This window comes from Mauremys mutica, chromosome 2 (genome assembly GCF_020497125.1).
Source record: "Mauremys mutica isolate MM-2020 ecotype Southern chromosome 2, ASM2049712v1, whole genome shotgun sequence".
NCBI classification, from domain to species: Eukaryota; Metazoa; Chordata; order Testudines; family Geoemydidae; genus Mauremys; species Mauremys mutica.
Window position 1 is genome coordinate 269,066,755 of NC_059073.1, and position 21,650 is coordinate 269,088,404.

Sequence of the window (21,650 nt, forward strand, 5' to 3'; positions counted from 1 at the left end):
TAACAAGGCATGTGGGAAATTACTGCCTTGTCCAACTTTAGTTTACATACAAGTGTGATGGCTTACAGAGCATAGAGCAGCAAAGAATTATTATAAGGCAGCTCAGGTTTTATAACATTCAACAAGTCAGTCTAAAAATTTGTTTCTTTAAAAAAATCTCACATTTTAAGTTAAAGATAAGTAACTGCATTAAGGATTGCATTGGTAATATAGCTTATAGTGATATCTTTCAGTGACAGTTAACTACTAACAACATCTGGAATAATCAGGGTAGGAGGGGGAAGCTTAGAAAAAATCATTTATCAAAAGTCATTTTATTGACAAAATAGAATACTCAAATATTTGCTCTTACAGGGGGAGCCTCTAAACTTTACAAAAAATGTACAGACTGTATAGCTTTGGATATATACATATCTTACATATTTGTACAAAGTAACAAATAATTATATAAATACATTGTTTACTGCAAAACCCGTATTTATTTTGGGTGTATAATTAAGACATGATTTGTGTGTTTAAGGCATTTGCCTGGTTGTTAAGAATACCCCAAACCTGCAGTCCCATCAGGCCAATAACCTCCTCCCTTGGAGTAGGTATGAGGAGGACCCCCGTGGAAGGGAGCTCTACTGCAAGTCCACAGAGAGAATCAAACTACTTCTTGTCCTGCTCCCTCCAGAAACTGCTGAGCCTCCTCCACCCTTTTCTGCCAGCACAATAATAAGCTGACGCCTTGAAGTACATGCTCCCTGCATATGAATGGAGATGGGGGAGGAGGGGGGCTGGTGCTTGGGGCCTCTGCCGGCTGAATTGTTCTGCACAAGCCGTAGCTAATGGGGACCATTAGGGGTTCATTAATGGCACCAAACAGTGAGGAAGCATTTCATACAGGCCAGCGGCCCCCCAAGCCTCTCCAGCTCTCACACTTGAGACAAGGGCATCTGCTTGGGGTAGGACACAGAACTGGCAGTGCCCGATCTCCACGTTAAACCAGTGCTGACATCGCTGTACATGGAGCCCCCGCCGCCTCCTCCCCCCGCCAGTCCCCCCACCGCCGCGGCAGCTACCTGCCCCCCGCCCCCTGCCCCCGTGGGCCCGGCGGCTGCAGCTCCCTTGCTCGCCCAGCAGCAACGGGTGCAGAGGGCCCTCCAGGACTCCAGGGTCTTCCCGGACCAGACCCAGACGCCGGAGGTGATGCCCACCACCAGGCACATGAAGTACTTGAGCATGAAGACGGCGTAGTCGGGGCGGCGGGCCTGGTCGGGCTGCTGGTCGCGGAGGCAGGGGCAGTTGTGCGTGGCCTCCCAGCGGGGCCGGTTGTGCTGCTCGTAGAAGAGGCAGGCCACCACGCTGGCGGCCGGCACCGTGTAGAGCACGGTGAAGAGCCCCAGGCGGATCATCAGCTTCTCCAGCTTGTGCGTCTTGGTGGGGCCGCCCTGCTGCTTGATCACGCTGCGGATGCGGAAGAGCGAGACGAAGCCGGCCAGCAGGAACATGGAGCCGATGGCCAGGTAGATGAGCAGCGGCGCCAGCACGAAGCCCCGCAGGTTCTCCAGGCTCTGGTTGCCCACGTAGCAGATGCCGGCCACGGGGTCGCCGTCCACGGAGCTGAGGGCCAGCACGGCGATGGACTTGACGCTGGGCAGCAGCCAGGCGGCCAGGTGGAAGTACTGCGCGTAGCCGGCGATGGCCTCGTTGCCCCACTTCATGCCGGCGGCCAGGAACCAGGTGAGGGAGAGGATGACCCACCAGATGGAGCTGGCCATGCCGAAGAAGTACACCAGCAGGAAGACCACGGTGCACAGCGCCGGGCCCGTGCTCTCGTAGCGCACGTGCTCGGCCACCGCCAGCTCCGGCTGCAGCTCCGCCGCGCCCCCTGCTGCGCCCCGCCCGCCCGCGGCCCCCGCCGCTGCGCTCCCGCCGGCCCCCGCTGCTCCCGCCCCGGCTCCGCCGGCTCCCGCCCCGCCGCTGCACGCCACCTTCTCGTGCCCGGCCACCAGGCGCACCAGGTAGCCGAGCGAGACGAAGAGGTAGCAGGCGGCCAGGAAGATGATGGGCCGCTCCGGGTACTTGAACCGCTCCATGTCGATGAGGAAGGTGGAGACGGTGGCGAAGGTGGAGAGGAAGCAGAGCACGGACCACAGGCCGATCCAGAAGGCGGTGAAGGCGCGCTCGTCCGGGCTGAAGTAGGGGTTGTGGCAGGGCAGCGCGCAGTTGGCGATCTGCCCCGTCTTCACCCGGTTGTAGAGCGGGTGGCGCTCGCTGGACACGGACACCATGGGCGCCCGGCACTGGCAGCCCGGCTCGCAAGGGGGAGGCGGCCGGGGCTTGCGGGGGGGCTCGGCCGGGGGCGCAGCGGCCGCGGGGGGCCTTGCAGCGCCACTCGCCTTCCCGCTGCGGTGCGGGGGCTTGGCCGGAGGCGGCGCGGCGGTGGTGAGGTCGGTGCGGTTGTAGTCCATGCACAGCGTGTCCGGGTTGCCCTGCTCCGGCAGGCGGTCGCAGCGCATCCTGTCTGGCCAGGCGAAGCCGTACTGGCGCATGAGCGGGGCGCAGCCGGCCTTGGCCCGCTCGCAGACGCTGCGGCAGGGAGGCAGCGGCTTCTTATAGTCCTCCAGGCAGATGGGAGTGTACATGCTGCAGAGGAAGAAGCGCAAGTCGGCCGAGCACTGGATCTCCACCAGCGGCCAGAACTGGTGCACCTCCAGCCCCGCCTCGTCCTGCGTGTCGTGGTTGAACTGGTTGGGCATGTAGGTGTAGTTGTAGCCGATGCCTTTGCACAGGGGCACGGTGATCTCCTGGCACGACAGCTCCTTGGCCGAGGAGGCGGCGGCGGCGGCAACGGAGGAGGAGGAGGCGGCGGCGGCGGCGGCGGCGCTCGAGCGCTGCAGCAGGGAGAAGGCAGCGAGCAGCGAGGTGATTTCCAGCAGGTAACTCCGCTCCATGCTCGGCGAGAGGCGGCAGCGGCCGCCCGGCAGCTCCGAGTCCTCTCTGCCCCCTGGTAGCGGAAGGCGCCGGGGGCACCGCAAACGCCCTGAGGAACGGCCTCTCCCGGGGCGCCCCGCCGCCGGGGTGTATTGTCCTGCAGGAAGCCCCGCGTCCCGCCTCTGCCCGCAGGGCGAACCCCGCCCCCGCCGGCTTGCTGCTGCAGGTGCCCGGGAACGCACCGCCACCCTCCGCACGGCTCGCCGGGCCGCGAAGGACACAGCCCCGGGGACGCCTCTTCTGGCCTGTCCGGGGCAGGGGGAAGCCCCGCAAACAGCCCCCTTCCGCGTCTCCTGCAGCGCTCCGGGTGCAGGGAGCGGCGCGTAGAGCCCGCGGGGGTGGGCGCGCTCAGTCCGCTCGCGGGAGGCGTCTCAGCCGCGCGCTCATCGCCTGTCGGCTCGGGGGCTGCACCCGCGCTCCGCGCTGCTCCAGCGGCCGCTGCGCTCCCGGCCGGGCGCCGCAACTTTCGCCTTCTGTCCCTGCGGTGCCCAGCCAAGATGGCTGAGGGCTCCCGGAGCCGCGGACCTAGCCTGCGCGGCCCCCAGCAGCCGGCCCGCACCGCACCGCCCGGGGGTCCCCGGTGCCCCTGCAGCCGCGCGGGCTTCCCCGAGCCCGCAGCAGCACGGTCCGGCCGCAGGCGCTGTAATCCCCCGGCGCCGCTGCGGAGCCACCTGGGTCTCGGCAGCCGCAGCGCCCTTTGCACAACTTCTCGCTCTCCGGCCCCGGCAGCGCCAGGCCGGCCACCGCGCTCTCATGAATATTTATACCGAGCGCTGCCAGGCCCCGCCCCTCGCGCCCCAGCCACCTATCACGCGGGCTCCGGGCGGGGAGCGGGGAAGCCGGCCCTCAACCTCCGTTAAGGTGGAACGGACCCAGCGCTCTGCTCTCAGCACCTTGTTTGCAAAATCCGATGGGCTCGTTATCCCTCGTGATTTTCTAGGGGCGATGTATGTCTGTTCCTTTAAGGTGCAGTGTATTAGCTGTAAATGTTTCCTGGCAGGCAAGTAGTGATGAGAATTGCTTAAGCAAGGAAGAGGAGACTTCCTTCTAGTTTGGGGGCATTTCTTTCTCTTTTCGTGGTATGGTTTCAGAGACCTCTGGGTACTGCTTTGCGTAGGAGTAAGAATAAGTTTTCATCTGTGTTTTAAAATCCTCTAGGTATCAAAGCGCCAGCGTGCCTGAGAACGCGTTCCCAGTGAGCCTCGACTTCAGTGGTTTCTGCAAACAATGTAAAACATTGCAAGTTCCTCTGCCTGTATTGGAATATACTACAAAATCCCAACCAGATCGGAGCTTGGACCTGCAGACAATCCTGGGAATAGCGTTCACTGGCTGAAGTGGGAATACTGGTGGCAGAAAACACTGCTCAGGGTAGATTTAGCCTCCTCGTCTTACATATTTTGTTTGGGTTTTTAAATCAGCGCTTCTCTAAAACCAAAACTGTGCCTTTAGGGCTTCCATATACAATGCATCTGTCAAAAAAAAAAGTGTAAGCTATTAATGATGTCGGCTACCACCAAGGATATGTAGCAGATAAAGCATAAGTCAACAAAGTTTTAGTCCCTGAGATATAAAAAAGTCATAAAAATGCACTCACCAAACAGAGCAATTCATTAAGCTGATATATATATCTATATATAGATATAGATATATATATAGAATTTGAGTTATCCCAGTGAAACTGACAGCTGGTTAAATTTTGTGTGTCATTTTAGAATGGCTGTACTTCCTCACCAGGAGCTGCTTAAAATAGATACTGTTTACACTTGGTGGCAGGATCATATCGCCCTGCAATGAAAGTTTCAGTCAGAGCTTGGATTCTACGCAGTGGAACATAGATAAGTTTAAGTTTACGTAAGTCTCTTGCCTGGAGAGAACAAGTTTACAGTGTTGTTGAGAATTGTTTTGCAACGGCACAGATAAAGGATTAAGGGGAGCTTATGGAGCACAACTCCATATGCTGCACATGGCTTTGAAAGTCTAAGGAATAACTAAATCAGTTCTGAATGAATACAATGTAGGCCTTGGGGGGACCCATCCTGTAAACCCTGACACAGTCTTTCAGTCATTACTGGAACCTGGAGATCAAAGCGCATCGGTAGTTTATATAAATGCCCATGTTTGTGCCCCCAAATTGTCATCTCTTTAGGGGCCAGACCTTGGCATCAGCTGTAAAGTAGAAGTCTCTGCTGAGTTCAGATAGTGACATTAAGAAGAATTTCTGCTTAATAAGTGATGGCACAATGTCATCCTTAATGTTTAAAGTTTGATTTTATAAACCCTATTCATCTGACTGCTCCACATGGTGATTGGCTGTTTCTTGTAAAGTCTCCTTCTGCTGGATTAATGATAACGCTGGTCTTAATCAGACCAGCTGGTTTTGGGGGGAAGGAATTGAAAGAAACTTTTCAGAACGTTGTTGATAATATAGGCTATCTTCTTCCCCGGTGTTTACTCAGAGCAGTTGACATTGTGGGAGATACAGCCTGCCATCGATTTGTCACTGGACTGCTACCCACCTTCTAAAGAATTGTTCCAAGTCTCATTTCAGGAAGGATCTGCCCACGATACAGAGCGTAGTTACTTGAATGAGCCTAAAAGTATGCCTAGTTGAGTGTAAGAATCCCGAAAGTGAGGGAGATTTAATGGCTCAGTGAAACACCCAGAATATCCTTTCTAGGGGGGGGAAAAGATTCAATAAAAGACTGAAAATTAATAATAATAAACACAGCATCGCCCTCAGAAAGGCGGATATGTAAAATAAGCATGGTTTTAATAGTCGATTGGCCAAATCTCTCCAACAGGTACTCAGTAGGGAACAATATCTAGGCAGGAGGTGACAGAATTAACTAATAAAATATTATCTCCTGTTCCTCGTTTGATTCTAATAGTTTCATGGGTTCCGAACTAATCGCTCGCTTTCAAGCTATACTTCTAGGATGGAGGTAAAACGAGATTGCGGTGGGGATTTTGGCTTCTTTATCTGCCACTTGTTAGTGCTTCGATTAACCCTTCCCCCTCACTTTCCGAACCACCTTAAGTGAGAGAGGCTAGGGAGGAGGCCGGCAGCCTGGCAGGTTCATTTACGCTTGTTAGGACATCCCAGGGGGTTGTCTTACTCCTAGAATGGAGTGTTTATTTTTTAATTGATGTGCTGTTTCATTTAGCGCTTGTATGGAGCTCACGCTGGGGCTGTAATTACTGTAATCGCAGGAACAAGCGTTTCAGTGAGCCAGGAGGGTGGCAATACGGTGGGATTTATTTTTGGTGGTGGCAAATTTTGTGATTTGTCAGGTTTCGAACAAAAAAAAAAATCTAGTGTTAGGAAATTAAGTTGTTGAGGGGAGAAATGTAAATCTTCCTCAGAAGCTGGCGGTCAAGCTATTAAATGAGTATTTGTAGGAAATTAAACACGTGGCACAAACCCAGAGCGAGAAGTTGTTATTGCTGCTTCTGCTAACAGGCTCCTCTCCCTTCCTTTTGGATTTAAATGAATACATAGATTATCTAGTTAGAAGGAAATGGGTAGTAATGAGGCAATAAACAAGTTTCCTATGTAATCATTTCGGTAACTTGCCAAACAAACTCAATTTCTCCTTCCCTCGCCCTCCTCCCCCAAGGGAAACCCGATAATTACAAGCAAAACATCGCAGATCCGCATTTAAATACCACGCGTTACCATTTTGTGTTACAAGGATTTCAGGTCACAAAATTAATCTTACAGAGTTTCCCTGTTACTTTTTGTCAAACTCAAAACTACTGCTAAAGAGTCTGAAAGCTCCCTTTTCAGAAATATTGATAGTTTACTGGGCCCATACGATTTTGCTTAATGTTAAAAATACAAGGAAAGGAACTCTGAAAACTTGCCACCTTTTTGATAACTTCGTCCCTTAATCATTTGGAAAACCTCTTCCAGGTCACTCCCTAGACCTGGATCTGATGATCCATATTAGGAGGTGTTGCTTTGTTGCCTACTTCAAAAAGTACCTCAATTAAAACTTTTTCTACGGGGTGTAAAAATGAGGAAACCCAGTCCTAGGATCTGGTATGAATCTGTAAATTACCACTTTGACAGGAACACTACTGGTTGTTATAAAGTACGTTTTACACCCTGCTTAGACATTGCACTGCAGAGACAACAGATGTGAAGTGACTGTTTCCAAAAGCAACAGATTCTGTAAAGTTTCCATTGCTGTATTTCAGCCTGGAAACTCAGGAGAGGTGTTGAATGCTACAGTTTAGAATTACTCTACTAGAAATCACCGAGTTTCTCAGTAGTAGGTGCGGCTTAAGTTTTACTGTTATTCACTGTTATGTTTCCTGCTTTTTTTTAATATTTTGTGAAAAGAGATGTAACCCCACTACAAAAAATCAGAAACCATTCAATAACAGAATTCTTGTATTTAAGAAGTTTTCTAAGTAAAACAAGCATAAACTTGAAAATCGTAGAATAAGCTTGTAGCATGTTATAAATTCAGAACTTGATCATTCCTTTGGCTTATTAATGAAAGATGTGTCTAAAGCCCCTAAAGTCTGTCTAAAGCCCCTGACGTCTGTTTTGACAATCCCAGTTACTATCTCATTGTAAAAATTAAGAAGAAATAGAGTGAGGATATTTGTGGAATCAGCTGAAGAAAGCTTTAGATTGATTCAAAGCAATAGAGCCTGTTTCCATCTGCATTTCTTGTGTACCTAATCCTTTCCCTAAAGACAATGGACATTTTGAGGTGTACAAGGAATGCAGGATCAGGTCTTAACTGTGTGTGTGTTTTCCTCAGGAAAAAAAGCAGCTCCTTTCTGAAAAAATTAGGCTTCACTATAGTAAGGTAAATAACTTAGAGCAATTTCAGAACAGATGTCCAGTCATCAAATCATGCAAAAATATAAAGCCACCAGATGAAGGCAAGGAACAGTTACAGATAGTATAATCTTTTGCAAGAGTATTGATTAGCAAGTAGATAGAACTCTCCCCCATGCTCCAACTGTCACAGGTATTCTGTTACTTTAGGAAAGCAAATTCTTGATAGTTTGATGTGCCCAAGGATTTGAATAATTCTCCAGGGATAGTCTAATATTACCTCTAAAATGTCCACAAAGCAACTTTTATTAGACATAACCTTGTGCCCTGAATGTTACCAGATAGCAACCAAATAACCAATGATACAGGAAGTTTAGTATCACATCCTAGTGATTGTTTCCTGAATATTCTTTGAAGGGAAAATCTCAACAGCCTCAACTGAAATAACCTTATCTTTAAAAGTGTCTTTCGACTAATTCTCTTTATTAACTGAGACACTTCCATGATATCCAGGAGGGCAGCAGGACTTCCTTTTAAATTCCTGTCTAATGTGCTGTATTATGCTTTAGTATGACATTGTCTACATTAGCGAGATCAGTTAATTGAAATGCATTTACACACACACACACACACACACGCTTTGATAGGGAGACCACAATCAATTTAGGTCCGTTACTCCAAAATTTATAGGAATAAAGCCTCCACTGAAGTTCATAGACTAAGTTCAGAAGAGACCCTTATGATCATCCCAGGGTGATCTCTTGCATAACAGTGGCCATGGAATTACATCCCGTGATCCCTGCCTCAAATAATTTACGGTTGAGCTAGAGAATATCTTTTTGAAAAACATCCAGTTTTGATTGGAAGACTTCAAGTGATGGGGAATATACCACTGCTGTAGGTAAACTGTTCATTTTATTTCCAATCACCTTGTTTAGACTCAAGTTCCAGCTATTGGATCTTTCTATTTGCCCAGTCACTTGGGTGCTGGCGTGGGTGCTGTCAACTCTGCCAGCTTGCTCAGCCAGTGCACAAGGTAGTTAGCCAGTTGAAGACCTCCCTCACTCTTCCCTACAGGAGATCTCCCCATTTCCCGTACAGTGCTCCTCAACTCCTGCTCTGCAGCTCCCCAGGCAATCATCAGCTGTGGATTGCCAGTCCCTGCCCCCTTCATGCTCTCTTCCAGTATTGTCATCCTCCTGTTGAGTAGTACCTCAGTCTGAGCAGGAGAAAACATGTCCTGTGGGGGCTATTGTTGGGGGAGGCAGGGCAGAAGGGCAGAGATTGCAGTTTGTCAGTGAGTACTGCTGGCTGGCTGGCTGAGAAACCGCAGAGCAGGAACATGGGTCAGAAAGGATTACTTGACAATGACCCTGCAAGGGAGAGCGACATTGTGGTGGTGGAGGAGAGTGGTTGCAGAAGAGGGCACTCTGTTGGCAGACTAACGAGTTTTGCCAGTTGAAGCTGTCCTCTGGCAGTTGGCAGATGTCCCACTTAGCTTGTGCAAACTTTACACTGATTTAGGATGGGTAGTGTGGAGTACCTAGGACTCAACAGGTAAATCAATCAACTGCTATACAATTGTCAAGGGCGGGGGTCTGTTAATAGCAAATATTTACCTTGCTGAGCTCTTGGGTTCCTTTGGGCCTTGCCTACAGGAGAACATCCTTAACATTTACTAATTGCACAGCTCTAGTGGTGGAGTACTAATGTAGGCAGGCCACTGGCAATAGTTGCCCTTAATTATTATGTTTTGACCTGCTTTGGGCAGGATTAGTTGACATGGTGGCTAAAATGACAACATCTGCTGTACATTATAACTCATAACTGCTACCAGTGCAGATATGTAGTGGTAGAACAGTGGGACATTGGAAGAGTCTAGTGCAGACACAACCTTGAGAGACTAGTTGACAGCTTATACAAATGAAGTGTAATGCTCCAATAGGCTGCAAATGTTAACCTGCCACCACACACTGGAACCCATATTAGGTATCATTGAAAAATTACAACCCATACTCAAGGGAGATCCCATCCTGAGAGACATCTTTCCTGAACTCCCTCTTCTGGCCTTCAAACAACCTCCCTAGCTTTCCAAACTCAGAGTCAGAGGCAAGATCCCCAAAGACCAGGGTGGGTAAACTACAGCCCGTGGGCTGCATTCGGCCTGTCGGGCCTTTTAATCCAGTCCTTGAGCTCCCGTCGGGGAGTGGGGTCAGAGGCTTGCCCTGCTCTGGCACTCCAGCTGGGGAGCAGGGTTGGGGGCTTGCCGCATGGCTTCCAGAAGCAGTGGCATGTCCCCACTCCAGCTCCTACGTGTAGGGGCAGCCGGGGGGGCTCTCTGGATGCTGCCCCCACCCCAAGCGCCGCCCCTCACAGCTCCCATTCACCAGGAACCACGGCCACTGGGAGCTGCGGGGGCAGCACCTGTGGATGGGGCAGTGCGCAGAGCTGCCTGGCTGCACCTCCACTTAGGAGCTGGAGGAGGGACATGCCACTGCTTTCAGGAGCTGCTTGAGGTAAGTGCCACCCGGAGCCTGCACCCCTGAGCCCCCCTGCCATGCCCCAACTCCCTTTCCCAGCTCTGATCCCCTTCCTGCCCTCCAAACCTCTTGGTCCCAGCCTGGAGCACACTCCTGCACCCCAAACCCCTCATCCCCAGCCCTACTCCAGAGCCCTCACCCCCTCCTCCACCCCAACCCCCAATTTTGTGAGCATTCATGGCCTGTCATACAATTTTTATACCCAGATGTGGCCCTCAGGCCAAAAAGTTTGCCCACCCCTGCCATAGACCATTAGACACCAACCCAAAGCAGCACCAGACACTGCCAGAACAACAGATGCAAAACCTGAAGACATATCTCCATTGGTATGATGATGAACAGTGCCTGCAACACACTTTTCAAGTTCCCTGGCCCTGGGCCGTACACATGCCTATCACAACATGTGCTGTAGGTCAGGGGTTCTCAGTCTTATTCTTTCTGCGGTCCTGTCCTTCCCGCAACATGCTATAAAAACTCCACAGCCTGGGTGACCCACTGAGGTGAGTCAGGGACTGGAGGTAGCGCTCCCTCCCTGAGCCCCATCAGCCCAAGCTGCCCCTGTTGCTTTGCACCCTGGGTGGCTGCCTCGCTTGTCCTGCCCTGGTTACAGCCCTGAATGAGACAATTGCTGTGCTATTGAATGAACTTCTACAGGAAAATGATAAAAGACAAACACCATCATCTGTGGGTGAACACTTTGTCACAAAGGGATCATTTTATATGTGACCTCTCAGGGTATGTCTTCACTACCAACATTAAACCGCTGCCGTGGCTGTTTAGTTGTGGCACCAGTGCTGGAAGAGAGCTCTCCCAGCGCAGTAGGAAATCCAGCCCCACGAGGGGAGTAGCTACCAGTGCTGGGAGCACAGCTGCCAGTGCACTGTCTACACTGCCACTTTACAGCGCTGAAACTTGCAGCACTCAGGGGTGTGTTTTTTTCACACCCCTGAACGAGAATTTTCAGCGCTGTAAAGTGGCAGTGTAGACAGGGCCTCAGTCCCCATCCTCAAGGGAAAGCTGCACAACACCTTCAAAAGATAAGCCTGAGAGCTTAAATTCATAACTTTGCTAGATACTAAAAATCATGGCCTGAATAGACACAGTGGATTTATGGGTTATTAAAGGAAACTATAACCCAGGAATCCCCTCCTCACCCAGCCTTTTATTCCCCACCCCTCTTTCCCCTTATGACTAGAGAGGTGTTAACTGGCCACTTCACCTTTGAATGGCCCCTTGAAATGTGTTAACTATTTATGCTAAATAATCTGTTCCACCCTGTATTTAGCTGTGGGCTTGGCTACACTTACAAATTTGCAGCGCTGCAGCAGGGTGTGAAAACACACCCTCTCCAGCGCTGCAAATTGCGGCACTGCAAAGCGCCAGTGTGGTCAAAGCCCCAGCGCTGGGAGCGTGGCTCCCAGCGCTGTCCGTTATTCCCCACAGGGAGGTGGAGTACGGACAGCGCTGGGAGAGCTTTCTCCCAGCGCTGGTGCTTTGACTACACTTAGCGCTTCACAGCGCTGCCGTGGCAGCGCTACCGCGGCAGCGCTTTGAAGTGCTAAGTGTAGCCACAGCTTTTCCCAGACCTGAAGAAGAGCTCTGTGCAAGCTTGTCTCTCTCACTAATAGAAGTTGGTCTAATAAAAGTTATTACCTCACTCACCTTGTCTTGGGAACCTTAACTGACCAACAGGAGGAAACATACCATTAACTTGAACAAAAAGAAAGATGATGCTTCACATCATTTATACAGTTGAATTGATAATGTGAAGTAGAACAATATTTAGAAAGAACATTAGTTCAACTAGCTGCTTTGGGAGAAACTTGTAATAGTGTTAGAACCTTGAGGAATACAAAATTGTTCTTAAATTGTGATACTATGTTTAGTGGGGTTTTTTTTCCTGAAGTACATTGAGCCATTAGTGAGCTTGTATCATTTAAAGCAATGGGTTTTACTTCTGCCAAGTGTTTGTGCAAGCATTTTAACTTGTTTCCTGTTCCTAATTGCTGCTTAGATACAGGATGCACAATAGTAATAATTTGTTAATACAGAATGATAAAAATCACATTTAAAGAAAATCCTTACCCAAGTTTCTAATTATACCTCTTATCATTCATCCAGCCTGTTTACTCTTTGTATTTCACTTATCTTGGAGAAAGAAACATGATTTCTGAGGACCTGATCCTACCACTATGCTTAAGCTAACTACAGCCATAAGTAGCCCTACTGATTTAATTAGGACAACTTGTGGAGTAAGGTGCTACTAAACAAGAGAAGGATTACTGATCTGGACACTAATTGTTCTCAGCCTTTTGCTCTCTGGCTCTTGCACAATGGTAGTGCCAACACGGTTGGGGAATGTTTACAACTTTTTATTAACACTTAAAATACAGTTTCTCTTATCAAACTTTGCAGAAGCTTTAACAAAATCTAAATTGCAGCCTATTGCAAAGCCAGGGTGGAACAATGAGGAAAGACAGTGCAGGGCTTCGGGATTAATCCAAGCTATCACAGTAATTTGTCAAGTTTAGCTATTTTCAATCTAAAATTGAATCTAAAAACAGTAAACTCAAATAATAAAGAACAGACCTCATGGGACAGGGTCTGTTTCCCTAAGTGCTCATAGTCTCTGTTTAGCATAATCCTCACCTCTTTCCCCTCCATGAAGCCTAAATAGGCTCACCTGAATTTAACTAGCTCCCCAATACTAGTGCCTCCCTGAGTTTTCTCTTAGCTTTGGCTGGGTATTAACTCCCGAAAGCTCAGGCATTTGCCTGGCTTGGTTTGACCTCCACTTAGGGATGCCCCTTGCATATGGTGTAGTAGGGCTTCAGGATTCCCACAGGGGACGCTAAGAGACCTGTGCAGCCCTCACATGGCCTAAATTAAGTTGGCAGTTAAGTCACAGCATACAAATGTTCTGTTTTCATGTTACCACCACCTTTCTATGTGCGGGTACAGGGTACCTAAAACTTCTAAGCGGCACCTTTGTCCTGAATCAGGCCTCAGAGTGAGTGGAAGTCCACGCAAGTGGAGAGAGCTACTGTAGTGGATCCTAAAACCTGAATGTGAATGTGAAAGGCATTTTACCAGAGCTGGTCAAAAACATTTTTTCTACAGAAAATTCTGATGAATTTTTTTCTAAATTTTCCATGGAAAACTTCCATTTTTTGGTGGAAACTGGAATACTGAAAACTTCAGCTGGAATTTTAAAAATCTCCTTTTGGAAATGCTTTGCAGTCCCTCCTGGGAGTTATAATTTAGATGCCTCCCCTTCTCCAAGGGCCAGGATCCCTGGTCTGATCTCATCTCCCATGATGCTGTCCCATGGTCTCCTCTCTTGCAGAGGGCAGGTGGTACATTGTGGGAGCTCCTAATTGTGGTGCATCATGGGGATGTTACCCAACTGGACCGCCCAGTCCATTGAGGAGACTGGGGACATGAAGCAAGCAAACTACAACTCCCTTGATGTACTGCAGCAATATTTCTAAATTGAATTATGTCCATTTTCAGCCAAAATATTTCAACTTGTGGGTGTTTGGCTTTTTTGATTAAAAACAAACATATTCTGTAGCAAGTAGACACTTTTCCTGAAAAAATTTGTTTAGCTGAAAACCAAATTTTCCATTTAAAAAAAAAAGTTCCAACCAAAAATTTTTGGCCAGCCCTATATTTTATCTTCTTAATTCCACAGACTCAGTTTGTCTGAGTGAGCCTGTAGGGGTTTTCTTCCTTTTTAGGGTATCTGTTTAGTTTTCACTGATAGGACATCTGCCTCTGTTTCCAGCTGCATTCAACTTTGTTGTAGTTATCCTTGCTATTGCAGCATTTTACAAATCTCAAAATGCTAGTTCCCAATGGGCCGAACTTTGACTGGTGATTTGTGCATTACCAACACATCTGTTTCAAGGGATGTGACAATTTTGCTTTTTTTGAATGGGTTCAGATACCAAATATAAGCTATTGAACTGATTGAATAATAGATATAGGTAACAGATAATATCAGCAACATAAATGTAGTTCTCTCCCATGCTCAAGCAGAGTGGTGTATGAGACAAAGATTTAATCCAGGATTTGGCAACTAATTATTCACTGATATTTAGCAGAACTAAATCTTCAGAAACAGAGGTTCCTGATCTAGCTAATGTTCCTAACCTCCCCCCCCCCCCAGCATGAAAACTACATGCTTTTGAGGAAGGCATAAACCTCACAAGAATGATAAAGTAGTGACTATAGTAGGTTCTAATGAATATAAACTAAATTGCAAGTCTTGTATCTCAAGTATCTTGTTCACTGTTACAGAAATCTTGCAACTAGTTACAATGTCTAAAACCTACTACATGTATTAACGTATAATTATGACTACGATCTAAAGCCCATTGGAGTCAATGGTATCACTCCCTCTCACTTCAGTGGACTTTGGATCAGGCCGTAACCAAAAAAAGAAAAAACTAAAACTGTGCTAATGTCAACATGCAAGGAGGATTGAGTGATGTAATGTCAGTTCAGTGTTTCTTTTTACAGCAGACTTTGTCCAGTATTATCAAAGGAACCAGCAGCATGTGTCATTTCTTCAATCTGCTTAGAGGATCACCACTACTGTGTCACAAAGCACAACATACTTGTAGCTCTCTGTTCTTGTTTGATTAGCAATACCACTCTTGTACCCTTCTGCGAGCATTTAAGGCCCCAAACCTACAAACAACAATGTAAGTAAAGCTTTGTATATACTCACAGTAGAACTCCCTGTTTTATGAACTAATTGGGGATTGAGGAGTTCAGGAATGGAATGACTCAAAATTCCATTAGGTACAGTGCATACATTGCAGTATGGTGCACTGCATTGCTTTCTTTTTGTCCTTCAAACCATTGCAAAGTGATTTCCAATGCATTGGTATGTGAAGGGTTATCAACTAGTTCCTCATCAACATCATTTCCATTATCTGACTATTTCCCCCCTCCCCAATCCCTTCAGGAAAAAAATGGTTTGTTTAACTGTTCATAAGACTGGCAATCTTAAAAGTGAGATTCTGCACTTGAGTAGCCTCATCGTCCCATTGAGGTCCACACATGTAAGTAAAGCTATGCCTGTGCTTACACATTTGCAGCATGGGACTAAATGTTTTACACTTAAATTAAACCTTTTTAAAGTGATTCTCATAACTTGAAATAAATATATCCATTGCCTAGAGACTACACTTTCTATAGCGTGAGGAGACTTGGTGCTGTTATCATGAGGTTTAACAAGGATAGCTTATGCTTGTATCTATTCTCTTTAGAATTCTAAACAGGAATGTATTGAATGATTACTGTCCAATGTGACTAGAAACTATTTTAATACTCCTCCTTTCCCAGTACTACTTTATACTTTCTTGAAATAATTATAATAATTGTAGGGAAGGATCATTGTCAGGCAAAATTCCAGAAAAGTAGTTCTAGTAGTACATTAAGCCCTTGCAATTTGAAGGAAGTGTGGCTTAAAAAGCAATTCCTCATTCTCCTAAAAGATTACTTGTAAGAGCGAGGTTTTCTGATAAGTCTTGAAATGGCAATTAATTGTGTAGTGGGTCTGTAGCTTCTTGGTGGCTTGCATCTATGCACTGAGATATTTATTCAAGGTAATAATTGTTTATGGAATCAGAAAGTACATAAAATCTGTCAGGTTGAAAGACAAGAGACTAAATGGTGTTTACAGGTCCTTAAAATAATTTAAAATGTAAATAAATCTTAACATTAAATTTTGAGTTTCTGGACAATAGAGATCTAAATCTAGAGAACAGATACAGCACAGTTAATAGCAGTGCAACATTCCTCATGTCCCTTACGTGCTGTAACCCTGACTTGGAGGGATAATGTCAAGAGGTGAGAGGGAAGTTGGGTTTCCAGGTCTGTTCAGTCCTTTGCATCTCTAGCAAGGATTGTGGACAAGGGAGATGATTATAATGTGGGCATCTGTCCACTAGTAACTGGACCGGGACCAACCAACTCATCTTGCATAGATCAGATGGGTTAGTAATTTCTGTCACTGCTGAAATTTAAAATAAAGAATAGAGAGTTTGATCCTACAAACCCTTCCATCTGTGAGTAATCCTTACTAACACCAGTAGTTCCAACGACTTCAAAGGGACAACTTGCATGAATAAAGGTTGCAGGATCAGGTCCATGAAAGAAAAAGAAAGAAACAACACTCCCCACCCCACCCCTCCACCCCCACAGCTGGAGTTAAATATTTTAGGGGAAAAAATCAGCAGCCCATCTGTACATGTGTTCTAAACTAGTTCACTGAAAGACAGCAGTTTATTGGCATTTATTGACACAAAGCATCAGTTTGAAGCTCTGTATAACTTCCCATCCTCTTCCATTTACCACCTCCTGCTTTTATTGACATTCAACATACCCACTACTTAGCTTCAGATGGAGCCAGATACTCTAAGAAGCTCTGTTGTCTTCCTGACTGTGGCCCCATGAAGTGACCATGTACACACCTAGTAAGTCAATTCATCTTTAACTCATTACTGTCAGTACATAGAGCTTATGATTTGAATGACTGACTGCTGGGTTCATTTTCTATTTAGGAATTGATGTTTGGAGATCTGTGGCCAAACCCTGAGCTGGGGGCCTCAACTCCCATTGACTTCAATGTGAGTGGAGGGCGGTAAGCACATCTTGAGAGGCACTCAGCACCTTGCTTGATTGGATCCTTGTCGGTTACCATACTTTACCTTTTTCTTAAGTAGGAGAGCTACTTTGGTAAGGCAAGATCTGGGCACACATGATTTTCATGGTGACCTTCACTTAAATGCACTGTATTACTGAGATTGCACACTAAATTTTTTTTTGCACTTTTACAGAATAAAATGACTTTTTCCCCTTGGTTATCTGTGTAATGCCTTATGTGTATATGATGCTTTGAAAAAATCCCTCTTGTAATAGTGTAAGGTTCTGATCCTGCAGTGGAAACTATGTGGGAAGATTCTTATGTCTGTATGGATTCTTATGTCTGTAGGACTGCACAGATGGTAGATTCTGCTCGCAGCTGGGTCTTGGATTCATATGATGCCTAGCATCTGGAGAGAGATGACATCTTGTTCTCCATAATCTCACCTTTCATTTTTTAATAAGTCCATAGTGGTTATAGTTGTGAAGAAACACTTGGTTCACATTTTAGGTTAACAGATACAGAGATGTCCGTGAGTCTGCAGGATGTTTTGAACAGCAACTCTGAGAAGTTTGAGCTGCCCCATTCATCTGCATGAGATGTTAACTGAGATGTCCAGTAATGATAATTTAAATATCAACATTGTTGACTATTTCAGTTCTTCACGTAAGACAGGAGAAGGTGGGTCACAAATGTGCATAATATACTGGGAATGATGTGTTATTTTGATTACTCAGAGGGGTGGCATTTGGGACATACTGCCACTTTTCTTTTCCTTTCCTTAGTCCAGAAGGAGCTGAGCCCAAGCAGAGTACATGAGTGCCTTGATACTCAGTCAAGGGGGAGCCAAACTTGTGGCGCTTACAGAACAAATGAACACACGCGTGAGCACACACTTTGAACATCTGCACAATCTGCTGAGAGCAATGTCTCATTTTGATGATCCATGTGAGTGGAGCTTATTTTGTGGCTTGATATGTGAAAGGGGTGACTAGTACATAAGTTTGAGAATCACTGGACTAGACCAACATTTCTCAAATGCGGCCACCAGGGGCTTTTCATGCAGCCACGAGAGCCTCCTGGGTGGTGATGGCAGGCGACGAAGCATTGGCCCCTCCCCCTCTCTCCTTGTTGCTCCTGGATGCGCCGCCTTGCACCGCCTCTGAAGAGAGGTGGGGAAAAATGCTGCAGGAGAAAGGTGAGTTCTTGACCCAGGTTGTGTGGAGGAGGCTTGGGCAGCAGGCTCCAGTGGCAGGACTTCAGGAACCTGGCTGTGCGGCCCCAGGCTCTGACGGTGGGGCAGCGGGTACTGACCCGCCACAGGCGGCAATCCCAGCCCCAGCCACATGGCAACGGGCTCCCAGCACGGGGCTTTGGGCGCCAACCCCTTGCTCTGGCCTCAGGGCAGCAGGTGCTGACCCCTGGCTCTGGCTGCGGAGCTTCAGTTGACCTCTAGTCCCCAGTTCCGGCCATACGGTGGCAGGCGCTGGCCCCGAGCTCCAGCTATGTGGCCCTTGCCCTGGTGCTGATCCCCTGCCCCAACTTCACCGGAGCAGGTGCTGACCCACAGTTCTGTTCCCGGGCTCCTGGGTGCCGCCCCTGGCTCTGGCCATGCAGTAGCCAGTGCTGGCTCCAGCCACGCAGCAGCCGGTGCTGACTCCTGGCTCCAGCCATGCACTCCTGGGCCCTGGCACCCAGCTCTGGGCTCTGGCCATGTGGCAGCAGGCACTAGCCCTGGGCGCTGACCCACAGCTCAGGCTGCATGGCAGCAAGCTCCAATCCTGGTCTCCACCATGCAATTCCTGTCCCAGTTGGGTTTTGGTGGTGGGCACTGAGACCCAGCCCTTGCTGCATGCCAGCAGACACCAGGCTCTGGCTCTGGCCATGCAACAGTGGGGCTCATCAGCCACCCCAATCGCCCTGGCTCCCGCTGCCTCCCATGGCCCTGTATCCATCTCCCTGCCCCACGATTCTGCTGCCTCCCCTGGACCCACATCCATCCCCCAATTGCCCCAGGTCCCTGCTGCCTCCCCCTTCAGCCCCCCACATCCAGGGCTTAATGAGTCCTGGGGCTTGCTGAGAAAAGTGATATTAACAAACATGCAAGTCTCACTTTTCACAGCAGACTTACTAGCTATCTGTGAAAAGTGATACTTGTATGTTTGTTAATATCACTTATCAATTTTCACAGCCTCCCAGGTAGTTACTAAGTGTGCTGTGATATGAAGAAATATACAAATTTCACTTTTCACAGTAAGCCCCAGGACCCACTAAGCCCTGGATTGGTGGTGGTGGTGGGGGGTAAGGGGGAGGCAGCATTATTTTTGTTATTGAGTCTACAAAAAAACCCTACAAATATACTTTACAATGATTTGGATATGAATCTGTGCACATTTAATTTCCCCCCTAAAGTTAATTAAGTATTTTAGGAAAAAAGTGTCAGTGCAGCCACCAATAAGAGTTGGTGACTGCACTCTGAGGCCACCAAAAATTTGTTGAGAGAACCCCTGGTCTAGACTCAGACTACAGTGATGGAAGAGGTTTTTCCATTACTATAAGAACTCCATCTCCTTGAGCAATGGGTTGAAGGAAGCATTCTTTCATTGACCTATCTGCATCTACACCAGGGGCCCGGTTGGCATAGCAATGGTGCTTAGGGATATTGAGTTTTTCACACCCCTGAGCACCATAGCTATGTTGGCCTTAGTCTTTAAATGTAGACCAGGCTGGAGAGAGCAGACAATGTTGAAGAGGAGATCAGCAGTGAAGGGTTAAGGCCAGGTCTAAATGCAGTTTCTGTACAGATATATCTGTTGACTGAGTGGATGACTTTTTTTTTAACCAAAAAAGTTATACCAGTACAAGCTCTGATGTGGACACAGTTATACTGGTATAAAAGTGCCTTATTCCTCTTCATATGTGGGAATTGCTGTGCTGAGAGTATGTCTACACTACAGAAACCATAGCGGCATAGCTACAAGGCTGTAGATATACTGGCATAGCCCCATCATGTAGATGCAGCCTACACTGATGGAAGAGTTTTTTCTTTGTTGGTGTAGGAACACCACCTCCCTGAGTGATGGCAACTAGATCAGTAGAAGCAGTTTTCTGTCAGCCTAGCTGTGTCTATACTGGGGGTTAGGTCAGCATAACCACGTTGCTCAGGTGTGTGTATCTTTCACGCCCTGCCCGGACTGATGTAGCTATGTTGACCTACATTTTATGTGTAGACCATGCCTGATATTAAGCACATTTATATTGGTATAACTAAGAATTTCATTTTGAACGATTTAAAGGAGGGTCAGATGGTGCATGGGAAGAGCCCTATTTAAAACATAGCAAACAGTAAAAAAAGAGGGTGGGAGAAGGTGAGAATTTTTGTGCTACTGATCACTGTCTGCTAAATTGCTTTCAGGAATAAAATGTAGAGAGATGCTGTGGCAATGTATCAAAGAAAAATCTGGCGTCAAGAAATTGACACTGATTAATCTGTTTGTGGGAAAGACTTTTCATTCAACACTAGCCTGAAAGGTTTAAAAAAGCATTTTTTTTTTCAAAACAAGTTAACTTTTTATTAATATAATCTGGTGAAGGAGTGGTTAGAGCTGTCGCTTTCCAGAACTCCAGAGGCTCTCCACCAGCACTTTTATAATTGCCCTCTAAGTCATCTTTGAGTAGGAGAAGCTCCTTTTCCATATCTAAGCTCCATGTGAAAGGTTAATATGCTCCTATTCTTGAAATCTCTTTAAGGCAGCACCAGGAATATTTGCACAGATTTCCTTTCACACACATCATCAATAAATATGGAAATTATAACTTCAAATCTCATATTATTTCTCTCTGACAAAGCAATATGGTGTTACAATTAACTGAATTTAGACTTATTTTTTTTCTTAATGTTGCAAGCGAGATATGCAAATTTTATTAAAAAATATGCATGGTAAAATTTAGCCATAAATTCCATTCAGGGATTTCTGCTTTGTATATTGTTCCAAGTCAATATGTCTGCAGAGAAAACCACCCACTGTGCAGGAATACACAGTCAGCTACTTGGAAAGGTGAAAAGTTTAATTACAAGAGTTTATATATTCTGGGGAAAAGTAAAATAAGGCAGAGCCCTAATTTTTTTTTGTTACAATTTTAACTAGCGGAAATATAATTTTATACTGTTTACTTTTACATTTCTGTGATAAGACAAGAACATCTAACTTTTTAAAACTCTTGTAGTATTTGACAGTTAACTACTAGACAGTGTGAAACTAGAGACTGCAAATAAATGGCAAATTCCAAAAACCCATGTCATGGATTCCTGTATTAACTACCGATTTTCCTGTGAGGTAAGATAAAATGAAACTTAGGGTTCAAAATAAAATATTTCCTTTATAGTTTTTCTGTTTCTTCTGGAAGCTTCTCTATTGAACTCTAGCATCAACTATAATATAGATTTAGTAGTATCATCTGTGTCCAACAATTACAAACTCCTTGTGCTGCTAAATGAATATGGTATATTTTGAGGTTTTTTGATTCTAATGATGGCAAATATGAAGTGGGGTCTAGAATTAAAAGGTCAACTTGCTGCTAGGGGCAGGGGCGGCTCCAGGCCCCAGCACGCCAAGCGCGTGCTTGGGGCGGCAAGCCGTGGGGGGCGCTCTGCCAGCGCCACGGGGGCGGCAGG

At 46.9% G+C, this 21,650-nt stretch overlaps 1 protein-coding gene and 1 long non-coding RNA gene across 3 annotated transcripts; one reads left to right on the forward strand and one right to left on the reverse strand.

Annotated features, from left to right (window-relative positions):
• Positions 1 to 295: 295 nt before the first annotated feature.
• FZD8 (frizzled class receptor 8) lies at positions 296 to 12,495 on the reverse strand. 2 transcript variants are annotated; one of them, XM_045004813.1, is made up of 2 exons: positions 12,421 to 12,495; positions 296 to 4,451 (listed from the first exon to the last, which is right to left on the reverse strand). In XM_045004813.1, the coding sequence occupies exon 2, from the start codon at positions 2,937 to 2,939 to the stop codon at positions 918 to 920; it is 2,022 nt and encodes a 673-aa protein (XP_044860748.1). In that variant the 5' UTR covers positions 2,940 to 4,451; positions 12,421 to 12,495; the 3' UTR covers positions 296 to 917. The 2 variants fall into 2 exon arrangements, with proteins under 2 accessions (XP_044860748.1, XP_044860747.1); XM_045004812.1 differs by having other exon boundaries at positions 12,403 to 12,492.
• Positions 12,496 to 14,741: 2,246 nt separating this feature from the next.
• Positions 14,742 to 17,269, forward strand: LOC123363631. The gene is made up of 3 exons (XR_006576841.1): positions 14,742 to 15,026; positions 16,726 to 16,805; positions 16,893 to 17,269. It is a non-coding gene; the product is annotated as an uncharacterized LOC123363631 (long non-coding RNA).
• Positions 17,270 to 21,650: the final 4,381 nt, after the last annotated feature.